Below are 25,899 nucleotides of genomic sequence, written 5' to 3'. Positions count from 1 at the left end.
TATACACAACACAAGGTGCAACCAGTGTTCGAAATATCGGTATCACACAATGTATCGCACCCTTGGTATACAGATACGTATCGGTTATTGCACGGGATATATCGTTTGTATCGCATAGTTTATCGCAGTTTTTGGGAAACATGGGGAAACATTGGGAAAATGGTTGAATTTTTTAACGAAACTTTGGGGATTGTTAAAAAGGCCCTTAATACACACTTTTAAATCATAGAGTTTCAAAAAAGAAGTGTACATAATAAATTTCCTTTGTATAGGGTCCTAAGCTATGCGCTGTCCGATTGAACTAAGACAACTATATTCAGTATCAACCTCGTTCATCCGTTTTTCATATCATTTCAGGACATTATCCAAAAAATAAAACAGATCCAATAATTAGATAGACCATACCATAGGAAACAATGGTGATTGACCATTAGTGGGCCACAAAAGTTTTGGTTCAAGCTAATAATAGTTTTTTTCTCTTCTTTCAAACTATAAATTTATCTGGTAAAATGGATGGACGAAGTGGATAAAATACATGAATTATAGTGGGCCCACAAAGTTTACAAAGTACACTGCTCACTAGGGGATCCACTTCCCACCACACTGGGGGTGGCGCACTGCTACCAAGTTCCTTCACTCAAAACCTAGGTGGGGCCCACTGTGATGTTTGTAAGAAATCCACCTCGTCCATTTGTTTTTTGAGATCATTTTAGCACTTGAGAGCAAAAATGAGCAGAATCCAAGACTAAAGTGGGCTGCACTAAAGGAAAAGGTGGGTAGGAAAATTCCTACCTTTGAAACCTCCCTGGGTCGTAGGGCCCACGATAATGTTTATTTTCCATCCAGTCTGTTAATTAGGTCACACATACCTGGATGAAGAGGAAAAATAAATATCATATTGATCTAAAACTTCCGTGACCCTCAAAAGGGTTTCAATGGTAGACGTTCAATCTACCACTGCTGTTTGCAGTGTGGTCCAGTTGATCTTTGGATCTGTCTTATTTTTCGGCTCAAGCCTCACGAAGAGCTCGCCAAATGGATGAACGGCCTAGATATAACACATACCTCATGCTGGGACCCACAGAACTTGGTGACGTCAACACAGTTCGGTGGTGCGCCGTGCGCGCGTACTCAATTTCAATAAAAAAAGGGCGCGGATTAGCTGAGTAGCGAGACTCGCTATTGAATTGACGTCACCAAGTTCCGTGGGCCCCACCATGGTGTATGTTTTGTATCCACACCGTTCATCCATTTGGAGAGAACATTTTATGCCATTAGCCTAAGAATGACTAAGATTCAAAGCTCCAATGGACCCCACCACAGAAAGCAGTAGAGAGAGTGACGCCCACCATTAAAAACTTCTGTGGGCCACAAAAGTTTTAGATTAAGCTGATATATTTTTTTTCCCTTTTATAATGACTTTTTTAACTTATTAACGGGTCGGATCTCAAATAAACATCACGGTGGACCTTAGGAAGGTTTCAACGGTGTATGTCACTTTCTCCACTGTTTTCTGTAGTGGGGTCCATTACAGAATTTTATCTGCCTCGTTATTTGACTCATGTCCTAAAATGATATCTCCAAATGGATGGACCGTGTGGATATAACACATTCATCATGGTGGGACCCACGTAACTTGGTGGCGTCACTTTAGTAGCGATCTCGCTACTCAACCTGTCAGTAGCTAATCCGCGTCCGAGAAAAAAAAAGGCTCGAACGACCTTTGGTTTTCAAGCAGAGAGGGTTCTGGAAACCGGAACCCTAAAATATCTCCCAAATCTCATCGGATGTCTCCGGATTTCTCTCCAAAATCGGAGATGTTATTTGCGGTAACCTAGGAATGACACTTCAATTCGAATGGCCCACCAAATGGAAGCTTCCCATCATGGCGATCTCTTCTACAGGTACCGAAATCCACCCTCTATTTTTTTCTCGATTTTTTCAGATGATGACGTCGATGTCCGACAATAATGGAGAGGTAATCGCGCGATATCATCAAAATATCGTGTGATATCGATGATATATCGGCCGATATATGGATTTTGAGTTTTTTGGTATGTTCCGGGGGTTATCGTGACTGTATCGTCTCGCAGGGGTGCGATGACGATAATATCGGCCGATAGTATCGATATTTCGAACACTGGGTGCAACATGTGTTAGATTTAGTATAATAACACCCAATTACACAAGTGGTTTACACATCCCATAACAAAAGAATTTCATGCATTTCATTTATCCAAAATTGTCACAATACATGAGATGCCTTACATGGATCATGACAGAAGATGCATGTGAACTAATCTATACAACTTTAAACACTAGAGCACACAACCTACTCTACCATACAACCAAACCTAGTAAGACCATACATAGAAACAAAAGAAACCAGCAACAAGGCATACTAAAAGACAACTACATATATGACTAGTCGTCAGAACCCGGCGATGGTGGGGGTGCACCCTTGTCCTGCACACAGCATAGGATAGTCCCTGGGGTGCTGTAGGGGTGCGGGGTCCACTTTGGTTCCCCCCGATTTGTGTCGTTTGGGCCCCCGACTCTGTTTGAGTCGTTTTGGGTCCCATTTCGTGTATATTCGCGCTTTTCGGTTTGTACGAGTATGGGATCTATCAATTCATCATCTAAACCCGTCGGTTGACGGTCTAGGAAAGATCTGGGTTCACCACGCATGATCTCGGATGCGTACGGGCCTCGATTTCAACGGTCAGTTTCACTTGGCGGCGAAACTAGGAGTCCTATGATCATTTCTACGTTTTAACGCCCCTTCCTAAGTCAGAGTACGTCAGTGTGCGTCGTGTGACCATAACCCAGGTCCAGTTTAATCCAAATCATGCTCTGATACCAACTTGTAATGTCCTGAAAATCGGGGGTCGAGCAGAAGTTCAACTCCCGAGTTCCAACGCATCACCTATGTGACATGGATAATGATGATTAAATGTTGTCTGTGTTAGTGCACTAAACATGAGTGGGATTATACCAAATTAGCATATCATACCCCAGAGACAGTTAAATTACGCAAGCGGAAGACCATGATTGGTATGTATAAAACATATAAGTGGTGGTGCGTCTCCAGAGTATAATCATGTTCCAGGTTAAACAATTACATGTATTGTTTCAAAATACAAAATATCAAAATGTGTAGGTCCGTCTACATTATGAAATCCCTATAGCCCCGACGATCAGAATGCGGCTTACATGAACCCGCCAGAATACTGCATATACGAGAACTCCTCGTCGTCATAAAAATCAGGCTTTGCTTCATAAGCTGTGCCATCATCTGCAACTAAGACAGAGTCTAGTTGGTGTTTTAAAACACCGTCCTAGAGTGGGAGTGAGTGATCAACTCAGTGGAACTATAAGGCAAATGTTAACATATTATCAATTCAATCAAGCAGTAATGATAAAGCAGTACAACAATCATGTCCTAGATTACTCTTGTTAATGCAAGAATGGTATGCGATAATGATGCATGCCCTCGCCTACACTCCCTCAGCGACTTCATCTCACGTTCGCGCATGGCATCCTCCCGAAACGTGCGCTTCCTCGCCAAAGCACATGTAGTGCGGTGCATGATCGTGTTAGCCAATACTTAATTAGGTTTATTCATACAGCATGTTCAGGAAACTAAGGTACCTCCCTTTGTATCATTGACCCAACATTGATCCATCTAGGGTCGTCAATCCTAGTAGTCACATACGATAGGTAGTTCCAGGGTGCTACGGAGAGGCTCGTCATCGTCAGCGTAGGCCTGGTTTATACTCTAGTTTACTACGGAAAGGCTTGTCACCTCAACATAGACCTAGTGTATTCTCGAGGTCACTACGGGCTCGTCACCTGATCGTAGGCCGACAGCTCGAATACAGTGTCCCATACCACCGTATTTGGCTCACGAGTTTGGGTTGCTCATTGGACACTACGAGGAGGCTCGTCGCCCCAGCGTAGGCCGATAGCACGACCACGGTGTCCCATACCACCATGCTCGGCTCGTGAGTCTTAGCGGATCGAGGTACTGAATATTTTGGTGCACTAAGGAGTCGTTGGGAAGAACCGAGTCTTCTGTAACCCTTGAGTGAGCTTCCAGATAGCCGCAATGTAGAGATTGCGAGGATACAGGAAGATGTAGCAAAAACATATACATTTTTGGCTGGATTGAACAGTGAATGTGAAGCCCTCCGGACCCAACTTGTTGTTGCTACTACATTTTCCTCTCTTCAAGCAGCATATTCCATTGTTCATACTAAGGAGGCCCGCAGGCTGGTGATGTTAGTATCCGTTGCTACTCAGGAGAGGACTACATTTACCTCCACCATTGTCCTCATCTGGTGATTGAAGTGGTGGTTTACATTCTCGAGGAGGTTTTATCAAAAGATGAGGTCATGGTTGTGGCGGGTTTATGTGCACCTTCTGCAATCGGTTCAGACACACCCGAGATCGGTGCTTCAAATTACATGGACGTCCTACTGCTCATGTTGCTGCTTCTAATGAGATCGGGATCATATCTGACTCTTCTGGTCGTCGTCCTCTTGACATCTCTCATGTCTCTAATCAGATGGACACAGTTACCATGACCAAAGTCGATGTTATCGATCTTCATGCTTCAGACCTGGTCTGTGCCTCCTGCTTCTTCTGCTTCACAACCATCTATCTCCTCCTTCGTTATGACCACAAGTACTGCACTTCATGCCTTTTCCACTCCTACGACCTGGAATATTGATTATGAGGCATCAGATCATACATCTGGTGAGCACACTTGTCTTATTCCATCTAGTTCCTCTACTTGTAGCCGTCTAGTACGTCTAGCTGATAGGACTTCTACTCGTATAGAATCCATTGGCCGTGTGTCTTTTTCTCCTATTCTCACCTTGTCCATTGTTCTCTATGTTCCTAAATTTCGTGCAAATTTGATCTCTATTCGTAGCCTTACAAAAGCCCTCAACTGTTGTGTGATTTTCTTCATTTCTCATTGCATCTTTCAAGACTTAAATATGAAGAGGACAATTGTTGTGGGCCATGAGCGCGGTGGTCTCTACTTTCTGCATCTGGGGGAGCTGTTTGCTAGGAGTGATGCTTCATCGAGGTCTTTTACTTCTGTTTCTCATTGTTTCAAGTCTAGTTAGGAGTCGGCTGCCTTATGGCATGCGCGACTTGGTCATGTGTCTTTCAAGACTTTGCAAATTTTTCTTCCTAAGATCATAAAGGAGCTCACCATCATCAAGACTAATCTTGTGAGTAGTATTCATAGATGTGGTAGCAGGTTACATCCTAGCATCCTTATCTCTAAGAGAAGATGGATGGCATATTTCCTTTGAAAGAGCACAACTTCGGACTTTGATCGATCAACTTTATTGTCCAAAAAATATCGAAGAGTCCCAAGATTTTATTTATTTATTTTTTTTAATTATGTCAAATCGAGTCCTGAGAAAAGATTTAATGGCAACCATTCCCTCAATATTATTGTTGGACAACACAATATCATCCGCATAGACAATCAACGCCATAATCCTTGTAGGTTGAAACAAATGAATAGAGAGTGATCGGCTTAGATGAACTAGGAGGATTGATAGTTTGGTGATGTTTGGAGAGCTCACAAGTTTCACAACATGAAGATTTAGATACAGAAATTGAACAAAATTAAAGTTTTAACCTAAACAAGGATGGGTGACTAAGCGGTAATGCCATCTAGGCACTGACTCTCTATCTAAGCACAAGGCATTAGATTCTATCACAAGTACATCATCCAAGAAATAAATATCTTTACGTTCACGGCTCCCACCAATCATTTGCTTCGTCTAGAGGTCCTAAAACACAGTAAAAAAGGAAAGAAGGTTATTGAACAATTCAAGGATTTCGTAAGAGAACTGATAGATAGTAGATTAAGGAGAAAGTTGGGAACTTGTAGAACTGATGGGAAATGCATAGTGGGAGAAGCTTGATGAAACTGGTTCTAGATATAGTAGTTTGGTTTCCATCAGCAATAATGATAAAATGTGATTGACTAGAAGGAAGATAAGAGCTAAACAAATTATGCTTATCTATCATATGAAAGGTGGCTCCAGTGTCAATAACCCAGGGAGAAGGAGAAGAGGACACATGGAGAGAAATACCTGACTAGGCTATAGTGGCTCTAGAAGTGTCAGGAACCTGACGAATATGAAGTCACATCAATGCATCATAAGCCTCATGAGACGAGCAGAATCACACAAGGAAAACTTCTCTACTATAGTTGGTTGTAAAGTCTTCTTAGAGCTAGTGGAGGCACTACTAGCTAAGGACATACCGGGCATCAAGATCTCAACATCTAAGAGCAGAGTGATTGTACCCCAACAATGTGCATAGAGGCGAAGTTTGTCACATCCACGTCTTCGTCCACCTTGGCCACGAATTTCACGACCATCATGATTAGTGTCACGACCCCTACCTTGGTTACTTGATCCACTATCACGTCAACGTCCCTGAGCGTTCCACACTAGAGCTCTAAAACCATAGCTAAAGGAAGGCTGGTCCCCAATGGCATATGCAGATCGATCAAACGAAATAAGTAGAGGTGGATGATGCATCAACCCTTTTGACACATGTCATAGATAGCTATTAGAGAAGGAAGATGGTCCATGACTATAATTTGTTTTTTAATATTTTAATACTCAGAGTTGAGGCCAGAGAAAAATTGCATTATTCTAGTCTCTTCATGATGCTTCCATGCATGTTCAATGGGAAGGGAGAGGATGATAGATATCCAACTCACCCCACATACCCCGAAGAGCTGAAAAATACTTCTTCAAGGATCTTGAATCTTGTTGAAATTTCTTGATGTTTGAGGTCTGAAAAATTCCGGATACATTCTGGGCTTCTGAATGCATATCATGAAGGGTGTCCTATATTCTTTTGACAGAGTTCAGAAACATTACGGAATTACTGAAAGTAGAATCCATATTGTTAAGCAGCCAAGCTATGACTTTGGTAGTACTCCTTTGTCCAAGTCTTGAAGGATCCAAAGGTTTATCCAATATGTAGGAGAGTTTGTCCCTTTCCCCTAAAACAACTTTACTGATTGATTCATTGCAAATAATTGTTACCATTCTACTTGACTGTTGTGATAAACATGGGATGAGATTCCAAAGATCCCACAATGGATCCAAATGGGATTTTGTCCTCCAAAAGGGTCCACAAACACAAACCCCAAGCAACAACCAACTCAAAGAAGTGGACACACAACAGGAAGAAACACGAAAATTTGGGTTCTAGATGATTGCTTGAGGGTCTAGAAATAGCCACAGAAGGTAAATCCAACAATCGAGGTCAAGGCCCTGAATCAAGCAAGAAATGTTCCTCACAAGGAAGCACCAAGAGCCCTGGTGTCTAATGAAACCCTCGGTACCCAAAAAATGGCACTGCTAGTCCACAAAACTCACCATTGGATCATTAAAACCCAACTACAACTAGAAATAATACTATGGATAGCTTGATAGGGTAAAATCGACCCTACCTACGGACTCAAATCTAAGAAAACTCATTTGAGTTGGGAGAAATCTCAAAAAATGGTTTTTTTTTTTTTTTTTTTTTTTTTGTTTTTTTTAAAGGGTTTTATGGATGGACAAAAGATGATCTCCAAACATACCTCAAAATTTCTCTAAAAATTCCACAAAATATATAATAAATCTTCTAAAATCATGATTTATCAAACCACACTTTTCCCAATGTCCATACAAAGGGTACATCTGCTGACGTTTAAGGGTTTTATGGATGGACTAAAGATGATCTCCAAACATACCTCAAAATTTCTCTAAAAATTCCACAAGATATATGACAAATCTTCTAAAATCATGATTTATCAAACCACACTTTTCCCAATGTCCGTACAAAGGGTACATCTACTGACGTCAGCAAGATTCTACAGCAAACCTCAATGTGAGTGTGTCTGCTTTGATACCAAGTAGGTTTGGGTGAATTTAGGAAGTGGAAGAAAGAGAAAGGGAAAAGAAAAGAGATGGAGAAGTGTGAGTGGAGAGAGATTTGAAAAATATAATGCTAGAAATATGAAAAACATACTCCACAGGAGCTCACAACACTATGTACACCCAAAAGCACATAAAAGCACCCTACACTCTCTATATCTATTCTATTGATTTGCGACTTATGCTTTTGGAATGTGCATCTATTTGTTACAAGTAGTTATTTTTGTTGTCTCTGGTTGCACTTTGGCCTCTCTTCGAGTACCCTAGGCTTTTAAAAAAGAGAAGGTTTCAAGTCCAACCGGTTGGACCATAATCTACAGTCCACCTAGTGAAAAAGTTCCAACCTATCATGTTCATGCGACATCCAATCCTTCTAACAGGTTTGGCTTATCGTGAGATCACCTTGTGCAAAAATCAGTTCCATTCACTCATTGGGTGGGCTAGTCTGTAGAAAACAATGTTTATCCATAGATAAATAACAAAATACGAGTGTGGTAAACTACTTGAATGGATGTGGGTGATTTTTGCACAAAGTAATCTCAAAGATTGGGCCAACTTATTGCACGGGTTGGAAGTCGTACACACATGAAAGTTGGAAGTTATTTTCTGGGTTGTATGGAAATTATGGTCCAACCGGTCAGACTTCAGACCTTCTCTTTCAAAAATACCTATTCTACATGTGCAAAAGAAAATTCTCTAATAGATGACATTAGGAACCTTTTGAGTTGTGCTTCTTTGGAATACATTTCTCCCCCATTTTTTAGGAACTTTTCTTAGCATGAGATGATCTTTGAGTTCTGTTGGAGCTCTAAATGAAAGAGACAAATGGTCAATGAGTTTGTTGGTTTGAAATGACATTTATGTTCTGTTCGAGCTTGAAATGTAAGATCTTACCTTTTCTTCCAGTTCCACTAAAGAAAGAAGAACAAAAGTCAGCATGGGATGTATTTTAGCGCTTGGAGTCATGTTCGGTTGAAGCTGTTAGATAGCTACTACCTCCAAGTTCTCTTATCTTTGTTGGGGGTTGGATCACGATTTCTTCTTCTTCTTCTTCTTCTTCTTCTTCTTCTTCTTTGTCTTTTAATATTTGATTCCTTCATTGGACAATTGAACGTATGTATCCATGATTTGATTCAAATGGATTGGACTGATTCAGCTGGGCTTTTTCTTTCTTTTTTCCTTTTCTAAGTTTGATTTCTACAATGTAGAAAGTAACTCTACATTGTATCTTTCTGTTTTCGTCTTTGCTTGCTAAAATCTATCTTAACATTCTCTGAGCTATGCTTAAGATCTACAAATCATATTCAATTATAAAGCATGGTTTTTGACACCTTGCATTGTTGATACTGGATCTTATTATATTTTTGCATACACACATGTGTGAATGTGCATGTGAGCTTGCCTCTGTGTGTATGCATGCATGCCTAGCAACGTGTTATCAAATACTCAGCTACCTATAACAATTTCATTCCCAGTGAATGTCAATGTGTTGCAATGAATTTTCTACTGAACTACGTATACTGATTTACTATTCACACATTTTATTTGTGCAATACTGTGATAATAGTTTGTGTTATTTTATCTTTTGTGTTGTTTTTGCATCTCCAATTAATTAGATTGTATATCATTGATCAGGGAATTTACGAGACGAAGGTGCCTCTACATTATAATGCTCTTCTCCAGATTGGTTGTGTTTGCAAAGTGGATAGAACAGCTAAAAACCGAAATTTCCAAGATGGATGGAGTCTAAGTGAATTACATATGAAGACCACCACAGAATGCTCTTATTTGGATCAAGCCATCTCGTTCTTTTACTTGTATCATAGGTATAGTCTGAGCTATGATAATTACTGACTAACACGAACCTCCACTATTGGAAGAGTACAATTTATATCTAGTAACAACAAACATACAATTGGTGTTCGCAATATCAGTATTGCACCCTTGGGATATAGAAACATATTGGTATCTCAAGGGAAATATCATATGTATCGGGGAGCGTTTCGCTGTTTGAGTGAGACATTGGGAAAATGATGGAATTTTTCAATGAAAATTCAAATGCTAAAGAGACATCATTACATGCTTGGAACTCAAAAATCATGAAAAAAGAAAAAGAAAAAACAGGTATGAAATAGAAGCTTTCGTTCTATAGGGTCCTAAACTGAAGTGTATTATATCCAAAATGAATTCATATTATTCATTAATCATATAATGTAGTGTTTTGAATCACAATCAATCTATCCAAAAGTCAAAAAAGAAAAGAAGCAAAAATACATCTCTGCACACTATGCACACTACATCTTGGGCCTCGGACTCACTTAGAGTTATGAGGCGGCTCAAAGTTATTGTCTTTGACTCCACTAGGGTGTCCATAGTATTGTTGCTCCATGAATCATCAATATTGTGCCTAGTTTATGGTAGAATGGTTCCAACACCGGTACTCTCTTAACTATTGCTGGTATTCATCTCCTTTGAACTGGATGAGTACACCCATCCTTGGTGTTGTGTAATTGTTTGTTTGTGGCTGATACAAAACTGGAGTTGGAAGCATACTAGTTGTACACACATTTATCCGACTTGGGAGCCTCTTCCTTGATCGTATCTTTCATAAACCACATCAATTCGTACATAAAACTTATTGTTTTCCCCAACACTGTGTACATGGGCTCTAGAATCCTCTCTCTAAAAAAAAATAAAGAAAAAGACTAAAAGGGTTCTAGAAACCCCAACATATAATGCGTGTGATCCTAGATCGCATCACTCATGACAATCCTTTAGGTCCTCCTCCCCTGAGAGAATCATTCTTATCCCATTCTGACCACTTAGCAAAGGATCATATACGCTCGAATCCATGCTTATGTTTCTAGTGGTTGCTCACAACAATGAAATTAGTAATGAACCATGTTGCCCTAGACCACATTATTTTTCCATTACACTTTCTGTCGTCTTGGATAAAAGTCAGGTGTGACTGTAAATGAAGTGCATAACTGCTCTCCCATCAACAATCATGGTTCTAACAGTTGGCCCCTCTATTGCGTCCAACATCAAATCTATGCTCTAGTAAGCCCACAAAGTCTAGTACATGTTATACTCCTTGCCTTAAAAAATGCACTCCCATTGTTCGTGACGATCTGAACAACATTATTCCTTCCCACCTCCCTCTTTATTTAGTGTATATATGTAATTTACATTCTTAATCTCATTTGATGCATTGATGGACTTCAAAAAGATGGTTGTTCCCCTACGTAGACCATAAAATTTATGAGGGACAATCAAGTCGGCCTTGTTCATCCATCACACATTAGTGTGATCCCATATTGCTCCCAAGACGACCTCAAAGTATCAATTTCATGCTTAATCTTCTCCACCTCCACATCCAAGCATGCGCTGATAATCTCACGTGAGAAGGGAGGTTTTGCATTTGTTCCCATCCCCTGCACCTAAGCATTTATGTTCTTAACATTATAATATATTTCCCCATCTTGTTCCTTAAATCTCTTCTATTGAACGTGTCTTTCAACCATTCTACGTCCCCCTGCTGTCACGACCCTAAATCTAGTGTTGGTAATCCATGATTACGGGACACCAAATTTTGGTTGACAGCCTCCGTAGAACTCCGATTTTGGGACTTCCAACTATCACATCCTAAGTCCCATAAGCGGGGCTCCACAAGGAGGATTTCTGAAAGTAAAAACAATAAGCATGTATGTCTCAAAATTTTATCATATTCAACATATATTATTGTGTACAACTGAGCACATCAAGGTAAAAACAAAACATAAACCATGTCATATTTACTATACCTGATGTACATATTCAGGGTATTACAAAAAAATATATATACTGATATGTATAAAACAAAAAGGACAACTGGAGTCTATAGCCTCTACTCTTGCAGCTCCCTACTCTCACCTGTAACAAAAAAAATAGAAAGGAAAGCTTGAGCTACTAAGCCTAGTGAGTGCGTGTGTGCAGTGAAAATGCATGTTTCATGTCATGCTCCTCTAATGCACATACTTTCTGGCTTGATAACAATAAAATAAAGATACAATGCCTACTCTTTCAACATTTCCACAACTTTCTACATTTCTCAATTGGATCACCAGGGTCTAAAACAGAGGTGGGACTCGCATATGATTATTACCCACTTGTGTAGATTTTTCCACCGTGGTCAACTACAGAGGTGGGACTACATAGTTCACGGGCCGAACTAGTCTAACCCACTTGTGTTAAACCTCACTATCTGCTTAACAGCGAGAAGTAATAAGTCGCCTGGCAAAACGATAGTGGACAATTTACGAGCTTATCACACACAACCTATCTTTGCTTGCTCATAAGCAGGTCAGGTCAAACCTCTCAACCAATCGACATGTGTCGGTGGGAGTCGCTGCCTACTTTGGTATTTCGGCATTCTAGCGCTCTGTTCTTCCACCCGATCTAAGCATTGGTCGCTCCCAATGGTACCAATCGGGGTTTAGAGACTTTCACCCACGGACCCTCTAATCATGTCTTGTCGAATTACACATTTCCGGTGTGGTGTCCAACTCAAGTTATAACAAAGTATGTTTCATCACATTTACAATTACCATATGCATAAGTCCACATACAAGCACAATATGTCATGGTTTTCAAGGCAAACATAGGATGACCTTCCTCATGTGGTGTCCTCATACATTTAAGTTCCACATTTAAATTCCTCATAAGGGTCTCATGTAATACATCATGTATCTAAACGGTTTACATACTCATCATAGACACATCGTGGGTCGCACCACAACCCACGATGATCACCATATCATGATATGAATCATTCACGCTCAAGCATACAATGATACAACAACTATGAATCATGCATATGATATGCACATGACTTAGCCAATCTAATTCCAATCCGGGATTTATTCTGCTATAAGACTTCATGCTACAAGCATGCTTTTTCTCAAGAAGTAACTACATTAAAAAGATGTAGGATATTTCTTTGAAACAATTTGTCAAACAGGTAGTGGGCGGATGTAGGGGACAAAGAGAGAACCCGTTTGTAAGGGACAAAGAGAGAACCCGTTAAAAATACGTATGACTTTCATCTAATCATCCATTAATAATCTAGTCAACTAACGTAGAAAATCCACTTTCATCTAATTAGCCATAACCTTAAGAAAGTCCAGCAATAACCAGCCATAACCTTAAGAAAGTCCTGCAATAACCTAACGAATTTAAATCAACAAAGCTAGTCTTCTATAGGGTTTTGAAAGAAAAACCAGCAATCTATTAACCCTAAATACAAATCCAGCGAAAACCTAACCCTAAAACAGACAATCCAGCAATTATTTAACCTTAAAACAGAAATTTCAGCAATTTTCTAACCCTAAATGAAAATCCAGCGAAAACCTAACCCTAAAACAGAAAATCCAGCAATTATTTAACTTTAAAACAGAAATTTCAGCAATCTTCCAACCCTAAATGAAAATCCAGCGAAACCTTAACCCTAAAACAGAAAAATCCAGCAATTCTCTAACCTTCAAACAGAAATTCCAGCGATAGGGTTTTGAAGAAAACCTCAAAATACACATATACGTGCTCCTAATCTATACACTCACCTGTAACTATCAAAGGATTGACTTGCAATCTCAGTTTCTATTTCCTTTTCTTCTTCTTCTTCTTCTCAACTTCACATTCAACAAGAAAGAGTGCTGAAAAATAAAATCCTGCAAGAGGGTTTTCATTTGTGTGGACTTGAAATTGGTTTTAAAGGGTTATGGGATGTTTTGTGATGATTTTGAAAAGTTTAAGCGTATAGGAGCAATATAACAATGTTATTTAAGTAGTTGGAACTAATGTATTCCAAGGAGTTTAAAAACATTGAGGTCATTTGAGTATATTTTCTCAAAATATACATGTACATATCTATGCATAACTTACACTCCGGGTGTCCTGTTGACATGCCGTTTTTGCCATTAACTCCGTAACTCGACTACGATTACAACAGTTAGGCTCTCGGACCTAACGGATTTTGAAAACTCGATGGTGGGGCTCCGCCAGATAAAATAAGGACATAATTGTCATTTCTCAGATTGTTTAATTTTAAGTCCATATCTTAAATTCGAACATCGGGTTGAAATACGGCTTGCGGCTTGATAACAGAACAACATTATGAGCAAGTCAAAACATTCTCGAGGCCAATGGACCTATAGTCAACGGCTATCCAGTGTACAAACCAGATTTCGGGGTCACGGGTCTTACACCTGCATCCCCATAAATTGATGAATCTGGAGATGGATCTGACATCCTCACACTCTGCAAGTGACCCATACCCCCTACTATACCATTGCGACTTGTACTCCCCCTGTTAGTGTCGCCTACCCTGTCACTACTGCAACCCCACTACTCCTACCAACCTCTCACATAGACCCTTAAAAAGTAGGCCTACTCGACTCCTTCCATCTTATCTAGTTCACCTCTTACTGTTCAATAGGGACTCTTGAACCGGCCATTTGTACTCAGCATCATTTTACTCCTCTATTGTCCTTAAACTTAGTACAAGGCATGCTAGCTCTTCCTTGTACTCCTTCATACGCTCTGCTCAATCTTGTCTCACTGAATGGGTTTTCGGCCCATTTCTACTCTTCGATCTCTATTTTCCTGCTAAATATGAGATTTCCTCCACAACTACTCAAAAGGAGCTGGTTAAATCTACCAGAAAGAAGTACAAGAAAATTTTGATATTTTTGGTTTTTTGAATTTTTTTTCGCCGTTATAATCAATATTGTGAACATTACGTCCAATAGTTATAATCAATACCATTCGAAAGTAAAATATGAGGCTATATGTAGCAATAGATTAGGTAAGGATGGTGTTTTGCCTATCTTGATATGTGTCATCTTGAAGCGTTGGAGCATATGGGTTAGGCCCATATTTTGTACTTCTAAATGAAAATTCAGAAGGATGTAGAAGTAGAACAAGCATATTGTTGTCTTTTGTTCATTTCATAGTTGTTACATTCTACTTATCATCATCATAGCATTATTCTTGCCTTTTCAACTTTGCATGGTAGCCTTTATATTGGCAAGAACCCTCCTAGGTAAAGGAGGGTTAATGTTGGATGGGCAACTATTTATTGAATTATCGCCAATCAATCATGATAATTCCTATTTAAATGGGTTTTGTGAAGCCAACCCCAAATAGCTGGGACAAGGCTTTGCTACTGATGTAATGATTATTATGATGTTGATGATGAGTTATGACATTAATTTAGGTTTGTCTGCGAACATTTATTAAGCTTTCAAATACTTGCATTTTGTTTTCATAACCACCATTTAACTTTATACTCATAAGCGTAAGAGTTTCCACCATGGCCTAGGTTGGAGGCATGGACGTGGTGTCCCATAACGGCCATAGGGGAGCCGTATTGGCTGTTTTGTAATGGTAATGGTACCAACTATTACACGTTACAGGGTCGTAACGGCTGTGATAACCATTATTGGAAAAAGGACCCTTTATTGGCCCCGTAATGAGCATTATGGTTCCCATTATGACCCCTATCATAGCCGTAACAGCCCCATAACAGACCCCTGTCACAGCCATAACAGCCTCATAGCGGTTAGTTATGGAGCCGATACACGCACACACACACACAGCCCAATGCTCTGTTGCACATCAATTCTCACGAGTTCTCATGACAACTTTTTGAGAACTCATCACACGGGATGTGAGCCCAAAATCTGAATGGTCCACGTGATGCAACACCCCATGAAACCCTCAAGGTCCAACTTTTACCCCGGTCTAAAACTTTGGTGGGCCATTGCAAATGAAAACAATTTCCTCCCTTGATTTGCAGCTCTCTTTGCTATGGCCCACCAGAGTTTTGGATCAGGGTGAAAATTGGTCCCTGGGGGTTTCATGGGGTGTTGCATCACATGGACTGCTCGGATTTTGGGCCCATGACACATGTGCAAAGGTGCACACACACACACACACACACACACACACACACACACACACACACACATATATATATATATATATATATAAAGTGACTGTAACAGCTGTTGTAGGGGCTATAATGGCCGTTATGGCTCGTATTGTAACAGTAACGGTGGTGGCCGTTACAGCCACCGCCTTCCCCATGGGACATGTATTAAGGCAGGCGCCCAGGTATATCCATGTCCGTAGGTGTAAGCCTCAGTTAAAAGACACCTTGAAAGTGTACTCTGAGGCATTTTCCTTGCCCTCTCTTCAAGGTGTACTTGTGACTTTTTCTCCTTCAAAAGTTTCATTCAACATTTTGTATTTTTAATTGATGTTATTGCTGCTTCTAACCATGGAGCAAAGACTCTGAGATGCTGGTTTTCAATCCTTACATTTATGCATTTTTCTTCACTTGTACATTGTGCATTTTTTCTTGTGAAAGAAATTTTTTGTTAGTTTCTTATTTTGAGATATCTTTTATCGATGTCAGTGGGACTGATGGAAGAGCAGTATATGTTGTATATTTTCCTACATCTGGTACAATATTCGTCGTGGTGGTCAATCCTTTTCAGAACAAAGAATTATCCCCATCTCTTCTTGAAAAACAGTTCCGTGAAGCTTGCCAAGCACTTTCTGTGGAACCTTCAGTGCATGGAAATGGCATATCTTCGAAGGTACAGTAATGTATTTGTCTTGTTTAAACTTTATCCTGTCTGTTATGTTGTATCTAATTGCTTTTTTGGTTCTTTGTGGTTCATGATCATTACTAATATTTAGGTGGACTATGTTGGAACTGTCAAAGATGCTGAAAAGCTGTTGCAGAGAACCCTAAATGAATACAGGTTTTATTCTACATATCTTTTAAGTCTCAGTAAGCACTGACATATTCGTTTGAACATGTTGACAAACTAACCTGGGAGAATGCATGTTTAACTGGCACTTTTGCATGAAGTGGCATATCTCATGTTGGATAGTATATTACAACCATTCACTTCAGTAAGATTATAGTTTAAGAAAGGCCTAGATATACTTGGAATGTAGATGGAAAGATTTAATCAATGTTCCATGTATCAACAACATTGACCGATGTTGTCAGTATCACTGGTCAGTGATACAAAACCATCCTGGGATACAAAGTGTCCAAATATTGTTGATCCATGCTGATATATGGCAATCTGCATTATTTCATGATATTTCCCACTATCTGTGATATTTCCCTTTTGCATGTTCTCCTTCGTGAACTTAATGAATTTGTTTCTCATAATTAATATTCCATACTTCACATCTTGCCTTCTTTGTATCTTTCAATCGGGGAAGTGACTTCTAATCACTTTTACTATAGCTCCCTCGTTGTATCTTCTTCCTTAAAAGATTACATTCTTTTGCTTACCTTATTATTAATACTTAGGTCTTTATGCAGGCATCATCTTTCCTCAATTGATTTTTATGTTTCTTCCGATGGGCACCACACTCTAATCCCTTTATATGTGGGAAACTTTCTTCATAAGATCGTCTGCTTCTAATACCTTATGGTCTACCCTTGTTACAGCAGTACGCATAAGAAGATACCACTTAGACTTAGCACAATTGCACTCTTTTTGCTAATTTGGTTGCATTCTTTGGTTTTTTTTTTTTTTTAATTGCTTGTATGATCCTTTAATGATATGAACTCATTTTGGATATATTTGTATCTCATACAATGTTGTCGAATTGCATATGCGATCATGTGCGATTGCATATGCCTATGCACATATGCGATCGCACAATTGCATATGCGGCCGCATATTTTTTATTATTTTTTATTTTTTGAAAAATATTTTATATATATATATATATATATATATATATATATATATATATATATATATATATATATATATAAAACTAGGAAAAACTTTTCTAAGTTAATAAATAACTAATTTTACATATTTAAAATACATTTGAGAGATTTAAAATCACAATGAATTAAACATCAAATCATTGACATTTAAAATATAGTTAACAAGAAGTAACAACAAAATCAACAAGCTATTTATTTATTATTGTAGAAAATCAACAAGCTATCTTCCTTGAAACTTGAAAGTGCTTGAATTTTGATCTTCCAACTTCCGAGAGAGAGAGAGAGAGAGAGAGAGAGAGAGAGAGAGAGAGAGAGCACTCGCACATGACAACACTGATTTCATATGGCCAAAAGACATTTTCCTAAAGTTCCTCCAATGTTTTCAGCAGACTGCAATTCATTACTTGATACCAAGGGTGTGTGATACATAGTGTGGTGCCAATATTTCAAACACTGGATTTAGTATGTAGAAGTAGAACATACCAAATGTTTGGTATGGTTGTTTGCTGGAAAAAAGGCTGTCCTTAATTAATTCCACTAGGAATTAAACCTTACTGTATATGTATTGCTTCTCTAGCTATCATTTTCTTCCATAATTATAAAAAAGATTTTTGGAGGATTAACCATTTCCAATTTTCAAAGATTGCTGGCCAACAAACTCAGCATGAAGCTATGTACATGAACAAAACAAGTGTCCATGGATATAAAACAGAAGTGCTTCGTCTGGTCCAATCCAACAAAAAGAATGATTCTAGCCTGGGTTGCTCAAGTCCTTTTTGGAGCTCACACAGTGCCACCATCTAACAAAAGCCCACATTAACTGAAGTTTCCCTTCTCCATTTGACTCATACACATGGTCTAGTACACTTCTTTAAACTGAAGTTCCCTGACATTTTAAAGAAGATTCAAGACATGACATCTAGATTGAACATTGTTTTAGCCCAGCTTACTTACCAAAAAGAGGACTTCTAGATTAAACATATTGTGTTGTTATGTACTTTGAGAGGCCAATGATGCAGCTGTCAAAAGTAGGGGTCTTGAGATCATTGCTATGATGATCTGCAAGGAGATTAAGGTGCCACTTTATTCATTCTTTCAAGGATTCAACTGCTAGAGATGACAACCATTGATTTGTGGTTATGATACCATGAGTTTCAATATCCATTATCATCACTATGATATGAATAAGACAACATGGCTCCAAAGCTGTGGAAGGAGTTTAGAATAATACCCTAAAATGGCCTAGGAGAGGCAAAAAAGCCTGAGTTCCCTATTCACTTTGGGGAACTCGTTCTTCCAATGTATGGTACTCATCTTCTATGGAATGTGCCTGGATTTAGAGGTTGGTAAGTTTGGTTGAATTTTACAATCACTACCAATAAAATTAGTTCCTCCTAGAATCCACTTTTAAGGTGCTCAATTTTCTGTTTTTCTGTTAACAGAGAAACCAGATGTTTGCCTTCTTCTGCCTATGTCATAGTTTTCAAGATTTGCCTCTCCAGTTTAGTTTTCAACACATTATGCTATGATCCATGACAGGCATGAGCATCACGGGCCTGCTATCGGTGTCATTGAATGCCCAAATATTCAAGCTATGAAGTCAGGTATACACGTTCTGGATGATTTCCCATGTGTCAACATCCCTTGCAATGCTCGTGACAGCCAATATCAGGTTTTGGTGCATGCACTTCTTTGTAGTTTACATTTTGGTCCAATGCATGTACCAACAAGCATTTATTGATGCTTTATTCTATGCTTCGTGTAGGCTCTAGGATGGCAAATTGTGGCTGGAAAAATTGGAATGCAACGATGTGCCGCATCATCCCAGTGGTTGAATGAGAGAATGGCTCTTTCGAGATATGCGCATGTAACATGTTACCTCATCTGTAGGAAGACCTTCATAGAAATCATGATTTGTATGGATGCCTATGAAACTTTGGTAACCGTATCCACATTATTGGAACAGGTGCCTTTGGGGAATTTTGAACTTGATTGGCTTCTATTTACTGCTGATGTCTTCTTTTCTAGGGCATTACGTGATCAGCAACAGGTCAGTTTTAACTGTTTTTATTTTATATTTTCATGTTTAAAGCAAGTCCAGAAAATACATAGCCTCCCATTTCTTTTAGCTGGAGTTTTCATGATGCATGCCTAACAAGATTGTTCTCTAGATTTCTCTTGTTTTTCTTTTTCTTTTTCCTATTGTGTCACATGTAATCTTGTATCTTAAACATTCATTTTTTCAGTCTTATATTTTAGAAGTATAGATTAAAGAGAGAAGAAGAGGAAAAAAAGTTGGGAGAAGATAGGAAAGGTGAGTTAGGGTTGGATGTCCACCCTCTCACTTTTATATTAATAAAACCAAAAAACTCTACACCAGTGTTTTCAGTAGCGCTGTAGCGTAGTGTGTAGCGTACGCTACATAGCGTAGCATAGTGAAAACGCTACATAGCGTACGCATGTAGCATAATTCCCTGGTAGCATAAGCTACAGGGTATGTAGCGTACACTACATGTAGGGCCTGTTTGATTTTCTGGCTCAACTATAATTTCCTTGTAAATGAGTAATCATTATTTACCAAGGTAATTACTGCATCTTTCCCAATGCTGACTTGACCGGTTACTTTTTAAACACTTAAATCAAGAAATTTGCAAAATAAATATGGGAGCCACCATAATGTGTGTGGCTTATCCACACCGCCCATTCATTATGCCAACCGAATTTAGGGCATGAGCCCAAAAATTAGGCAGATCCAAAGCTCAAGTGGACCACACCACATGAAATTGTGAGAATCGAATGCCTACCATAAAAAACTTCTTGGGGTCCTTAGAAGTTTTAGATCAAGCTTATATTTATGTTTTTCACTTATCCATGTCTATGTGACCCTATGAACGGGTTAGATGGTGAATAAACCTCAATGTGGGCCCCAATAAAAGAACCAACTTTCAACGATGGACAAATTAAGTCCATTGTTTCCTTTCATGTGGGCCAATTGAGCATTGGATCTGCCTCATTTTTCGACTCATTCCCTAAGATATTCTAGTAAAACAGATGGACGACACGGATATATCATATACATTTCGGTGGGGCCCACAAATTTAAGTCAATATTTTTGGACCGATTTTCTAAGTGGAATTACTCACCCATTTTCAAACAAGTGAAAAAGTAATAATTACTTATTTACAAGGTAAATACCTACATCATGGAAAATCAAATAGGCCCGTAGCGTAGCGTATTGTGTAGCGTGCATACCGTAAGCTACCTGAAATCTCATTTTTTCAAGTGTTTTTTCTATGTTAGTTAAACTCCTATTTTAAAATGGTGATGACTTATACCTATGACACACGACACTATATTAAACTAATCTGGACCATCCAAATTGTGGTCCATATCGTAGATAGAGCACTTAGATCAATCTGGACTATCCAAATTGTGGTCTATATCATGAATTTGTGATGTTCAATGAATAAAAAAGAAGTCATACTTAGAGATGTCTAAAGGCAAAGAGAGAGGGATTTTGCATGGAAATAAGTGGTTGATGATTCAGATTCATATTCAAGAACTCATGGAAATTACGCATTTTGTAAATCTTATCATATGTTCTATTATTTTAATTAAAAATATTAAGGCTTACGCTACACGCTATAGAAGGCCAAATGCCACGCTATACGCTACACGCTATTTAAAACATTGCTCTACACATACCAAAGCAAAATAAGCAACTAATAACAAGAAGATATAAATAGAAACAGAGTTTAACCAATAAGCATATGTGATCGCATATTAGCCAATGGTTGGCACATATTTTTTTATTTTTGGCAAAAAATAACTTTTTGCCTATCCATTTGCAATATTCTCACCCCAAAACTCTCTTACTCTCTTCTCTTACATTTCTTAATTCCAAGTGGTCTTAATCTCTCTCTCTCTCTCTCTCTCTCTCTCTCTTCTCTTACATTTCTTAATTCCAAGTGGTCTTAATCTCTCTCTCTCTCTCTCTCTCTCTCTCTCTCTCTCTCTTCTCTTACATTTCTTAATTCCAAGTGGTCTTAATCTCTCTCTCTCTCTCTCTCTCTCTCTCTCTCTCTCTCCTCTACATTCCAAGCACTTGATGTTTAATTCATTGTATAATTGATTTTATTTCTCTCAAATATATTTTAAATTTGTAAAATTAGTTATCTATTAAGTTAGGAAAGGTTTCCTTAATTTCTTATATATTTTTCTTTTATAAAAAAAATTCCTATATTTTTTATTTTTTATTTTTAAAAAAATGTGCATATGCGTTTTGACAACATTGGCAATGATCTCCCTATTGCATTTCTGGCAATGATCTCCCTATTGCATTTCGTAAAGGTAAACGTTCATGTTCCTCTCATTCAATCTCCAATTTCGTTACTTTTGACCACTTGTCTACAAATTATTGGAAGTTTGCTCTTACCTTGTCTGTTGTTTCTATTCCAAAGTCCATTCGAGATGCATTGTTGGATGAAAATTGGAAAGGGGCTATGGATGAGGAGATGACTTCCATGTATTCCACTAATTCGTGGGAACTAACTAATCTGCCATTATGTAAGACACCCGTTAAGTGTATATGGGTTTACATGGTAAAATTTCTTCTTTACGGATCAATTGATTGTTATAAAGCCAGCCCGGTTGCCAAAGGATATACTCAAGTTTATGGAGTAGGTTATATAGATACGTTTTCTCTGGTGGCCAAGCTCAAATTGGTTCGAGTTGTTATATTTGTTGCTACAAATCGTGATTGGGCCCTCTTTTAATTAGATGTTAAGAATGCATTTTTGCAAGGAGAACTGCATGAAGAAGTTAATGTGGAGCAATCTCTTGGGTATGTTGCTTTAAGGGAGATGTCTAAAGTGTGCAAGTTAAAGAAGTCTAAATATGGATTTAAGCTATCACCGCAATCCTGGTTTCAAAAGTTTAGTGGTGTGGTCATATCGTATGGGCTGAAGAGGAGGATAATAGATCACTTAGTATTCTCAAAGTATATAACATCTGGCTATATTATCCTTGTTGTGTATGTGAATGATATTATAGTGACAGGCGATGACTTGAAAGATAGTGAGAAGACGAAGTTGTATATTCAATCTCAGTTTCAAATAAAAAATCTTGGTATTCTTCGACATTTTCTGTGCATGGAAGTGTCTAGGTCTAAAGCTGGAATAAATTTATGTCAAAGAAAATATGTCCTTGACTTACTAGAAGAGACAGGTATACTAGGTGCCAAACCGACAGATACATCGATGATTCTCAACTCAGACTTGAGCCTAAAGAAGGAGAGGTATTGGAAGACTTTATCATGCATAGAAGACTTGTTATTAAGCTCATTTATTTGATTGTTACAAGACCTGATATTGCCTTCTCTATTAGTGTGGTTAGCCAACTTATACAAACTCCAAGAACCTAACATTTAGTTGTAGTCATGAATTCTTAGGTACTTGAAGTGTACACCTAGGAAATGTATCTTGTACAGGTCCCATGGCCATCTCCAAATAATCTGTTATTCTGATGCAGAGTATGCACAGTCGAGATATGATATGCGGTCAACTATGGGTTATTGTACCTTCCTTGGCAGAAACGTAGTTACTTGGAAAAGTAAGATGCAAAATGTGATTGCCAGGTTAAGTGCTGAGGAAGAATATAGATCAATGGCCCACACCACTTGCGAGCTTATTTTGCATAAATCCCTCCTTAAAGAATTGGGGTTTGTTGTCTGAGGTCCAATGCCTCTACATTGTGACAATCAAGTTGTTATCCACATTGCCAACAATCCAATTGTCCACAAGAGTGAAGCATATAGACGTCGATTGTCACTTCATTTGAGATAAGGTCTCTCAAATGGAAATTTGCACTCTGTATATCTCCTCACATGATCAGGTTGTAGATCTATTCACCAAAGCTCTTGAAAGGTCTCAATTCTTAAAGTTGGTATCCAAGTTGGACATGTATGACATCTATGCTCCAGCTTGAGGAGTGTTGAAAGTATTGTGGGTTGACACGTTTTGAGCCTTGGGCTCCTTTGGGCTTTGGTTTGTTTATTGGGTTTAGTTTTGGCCTGAGTTTAGGCTCATATGAATGTGTTTTAGTTAGTCCTTAAGCAAGGAGGGAAATTTTGTAATTTCAGTTGTAATGACTCCTGCCCTAATAAAATAAAATGGGAAAAAGCGAGGCTAGCATGTGAGCCATGGTATTCAAAATCGGTTATGTAATGGCTGTAACGACTGTTATGTAATGGTAATAGTAGCAGTTGTAACTGATGATTACATGTGATGAGTCTAAGACAGTTGTAATAGTAAACAGTTGTAACCAACCGTTACGTGTTATGGGGCTGAAACGGCCGTTATAGAAAAAACAAGCCATAATAGCCTCGAAAGGGTCTGTAAAGGCCTGTAACGGTATTGTAACAGCCTATAACGGTCCAGTAATGGCCTTTTAACAGTCCAGTTTTCTTCTTCTTCTTCTTCTTCTTCTTCTTCTTTTGTGAATAAAAGGATCATAATGGTCGTATTATAGCCCGTATCATAATGGTAACGGTGGTGACCATTACCACCACTATAACCATTATGGAACACGTTAATGTGAGCAGTGTTCCTCCTTTCTTCTTTTCTTCACCTTTTCTTCTATTTTCTCATCTTTCTCATTTCTTTAGTTTTTGTTAAAACCATTCTGTCCCTTTTTCACACATACTATTCCACAACTACGTCATAATTTGAGCATTCTTTTGGATTCATTGATCATATCTTCTAGCACTCTTATTGGGTGTTTTAGTGGTCATGTATTTTAATTTGCCCTCGGCAGTTAAAAAAAAACTTGGATGGATTTGGATCACTAAAGATAGTTCATTTCATTTTATTTGGTAAAGGTTATTTGGACCCTTGAAAAGTCAAATGGATTTATAAATCTAGTTTTAGAATAACTTTTCTCTTCTATTTGCGATAAAGGATTAGAATACATACCACAAGCTTATTTGAACACGGGCTGACCATTCGTGACTAACGAACATCCAACTTATACACTTTGCAAGGTATGCACACCACACGTGAAGAGAATAACCTGCCCACATGTCCATACATACCAACCAATCATGAGGGCCGATGATCACAAACATGGCATCCAGCAAAGGCAATCAACCCACACGTCCACACATTCCCACATGAGGGGCGATGATCACGGACACTTAATCCCCTTCTCGCACACAACCATTATAAAGGCTTGACAAAAAAAAAACAAAAAAACAAAAAAATAAAAAACAAAAAAAAGCAAAAGAAGAAGAAGAAGAAGAAATCATAGGTTTCTTAAAAGATTTTCAGCATGAGGGGGACGAGAGAACAAAAATAAAAGAAGAAAAAAGAATTATAGGTATAAGGGAGAAAGATGGATTAGATCGGAAACAAGGATGCTCTGTGTATATTATAGATTAAAGAGAGAAGAAGAGGAGAAGTAAAGAAAAAAATGAAAGTTGGGAGAAAGAGGAATAGTGAGTTGGGGTTGGACATCTACCCTCTCCCATTTATATTAATAATAAAAAAGTCAATATGACAAAAATACCCTTGAGAACAAAAGGGATTTTTTTTTTTTAATAAAAATAAAATAAAATAAACTCTGAACGTCCCAGGCTAAAATAAACAACTAATAACATGAAATAATTAAAAAGAAAGTCCAAGTGGGTCATACGGTGATACAGTTCAGATCCCCACATCCATTAACAGATAAAATGGATTTAACATCCTTTTTTTGCCAGCACTCTTCAAATTCATACAGTTTTAATTTATTTATTGTTAGGTGATTATGTTTCTAGGTTTACGTATGAGCTAATGTTCACACAATAATGTCCTTTAATGTTACCATTGAGTGACACTATGACTTTGTCCTTTTTAAGTAATGCTGGGTCTCACCTGACTGTTGCACATTTCAGTCTCCTTGACTTTCTGTCTCCTATGAATTTTCTAGTGCATTTTTTGTATATTATTTCATCTAAGAGGTCACTGAAAATGGTACACTTGAGATGCCGGATACCTGCTCAATGTTTGAGCTTCGTTGATTTTCATCAGCATGCAGTATTATTGGTTTGATTATTCTAGACCATGCTTTCATTACAATTGCCAAGCT

At 38.4% G+C, this 25,899-nt stretch overlaps 1 protein-coding gene across 2 annotated transcripts in view; it reads left to right on the top strand.

Annotated features, from left to right (window-relative positions):
• Window positions 1-25,899, top strand: part of LOC131216875 (DNA polymerase epsilon catalytic subunit A-like) — a 155,805-nt gene that overhangs the window by 106,118 nt on the left and 23,788 nt on the right. For both annotated transcript variants that reach the window (XM_058211473.1, XM_058211472.1), the window contains exons 33-38: window positions 9,606-9,796; window positions 16,426-16,609; window positions 16,713-16,777; window positions 19,315-19,447; window positions 19,541-19,642; window positions 19,742-19,825. In XM_058211473.1, coding sequence (XP_058067456.1) covers window positions 9,606-9,796; window positions 16,426-16,609; window positions 16,713-16,777; window positions 19,315-19,447; window positions 19,541-19,642; window positions 19,742-19,825 — 759 coding nt within the window. The remainder of the gene's footprint in view (window positions 1-9,605; window positions 9,797-16,425; window positions 16,610-16,712; window positions 16,778-19,314; window positions 19,448-19,540; window positions 19,643-19,741; window positions 19,826-25,899) is intronic.

This window comes from Magnolia sinica, chromosome 10, assembly GCF_029962835.1.
Source record: "Magnolia sinica isolate HGM2019 chromosome 10, MsV1, whole genome shotgun sequence".
Classification (NCBI taxonomy): Eukaryota; Viridiplantae; Streptophyta; class Magnoliopsida; order Magnoliales; family Magnoliaceae; genus Magnolia; species Magnolia sinica.
This window is presented reverse-complemented; position numbering and strand designations above follow the sequence as displayed.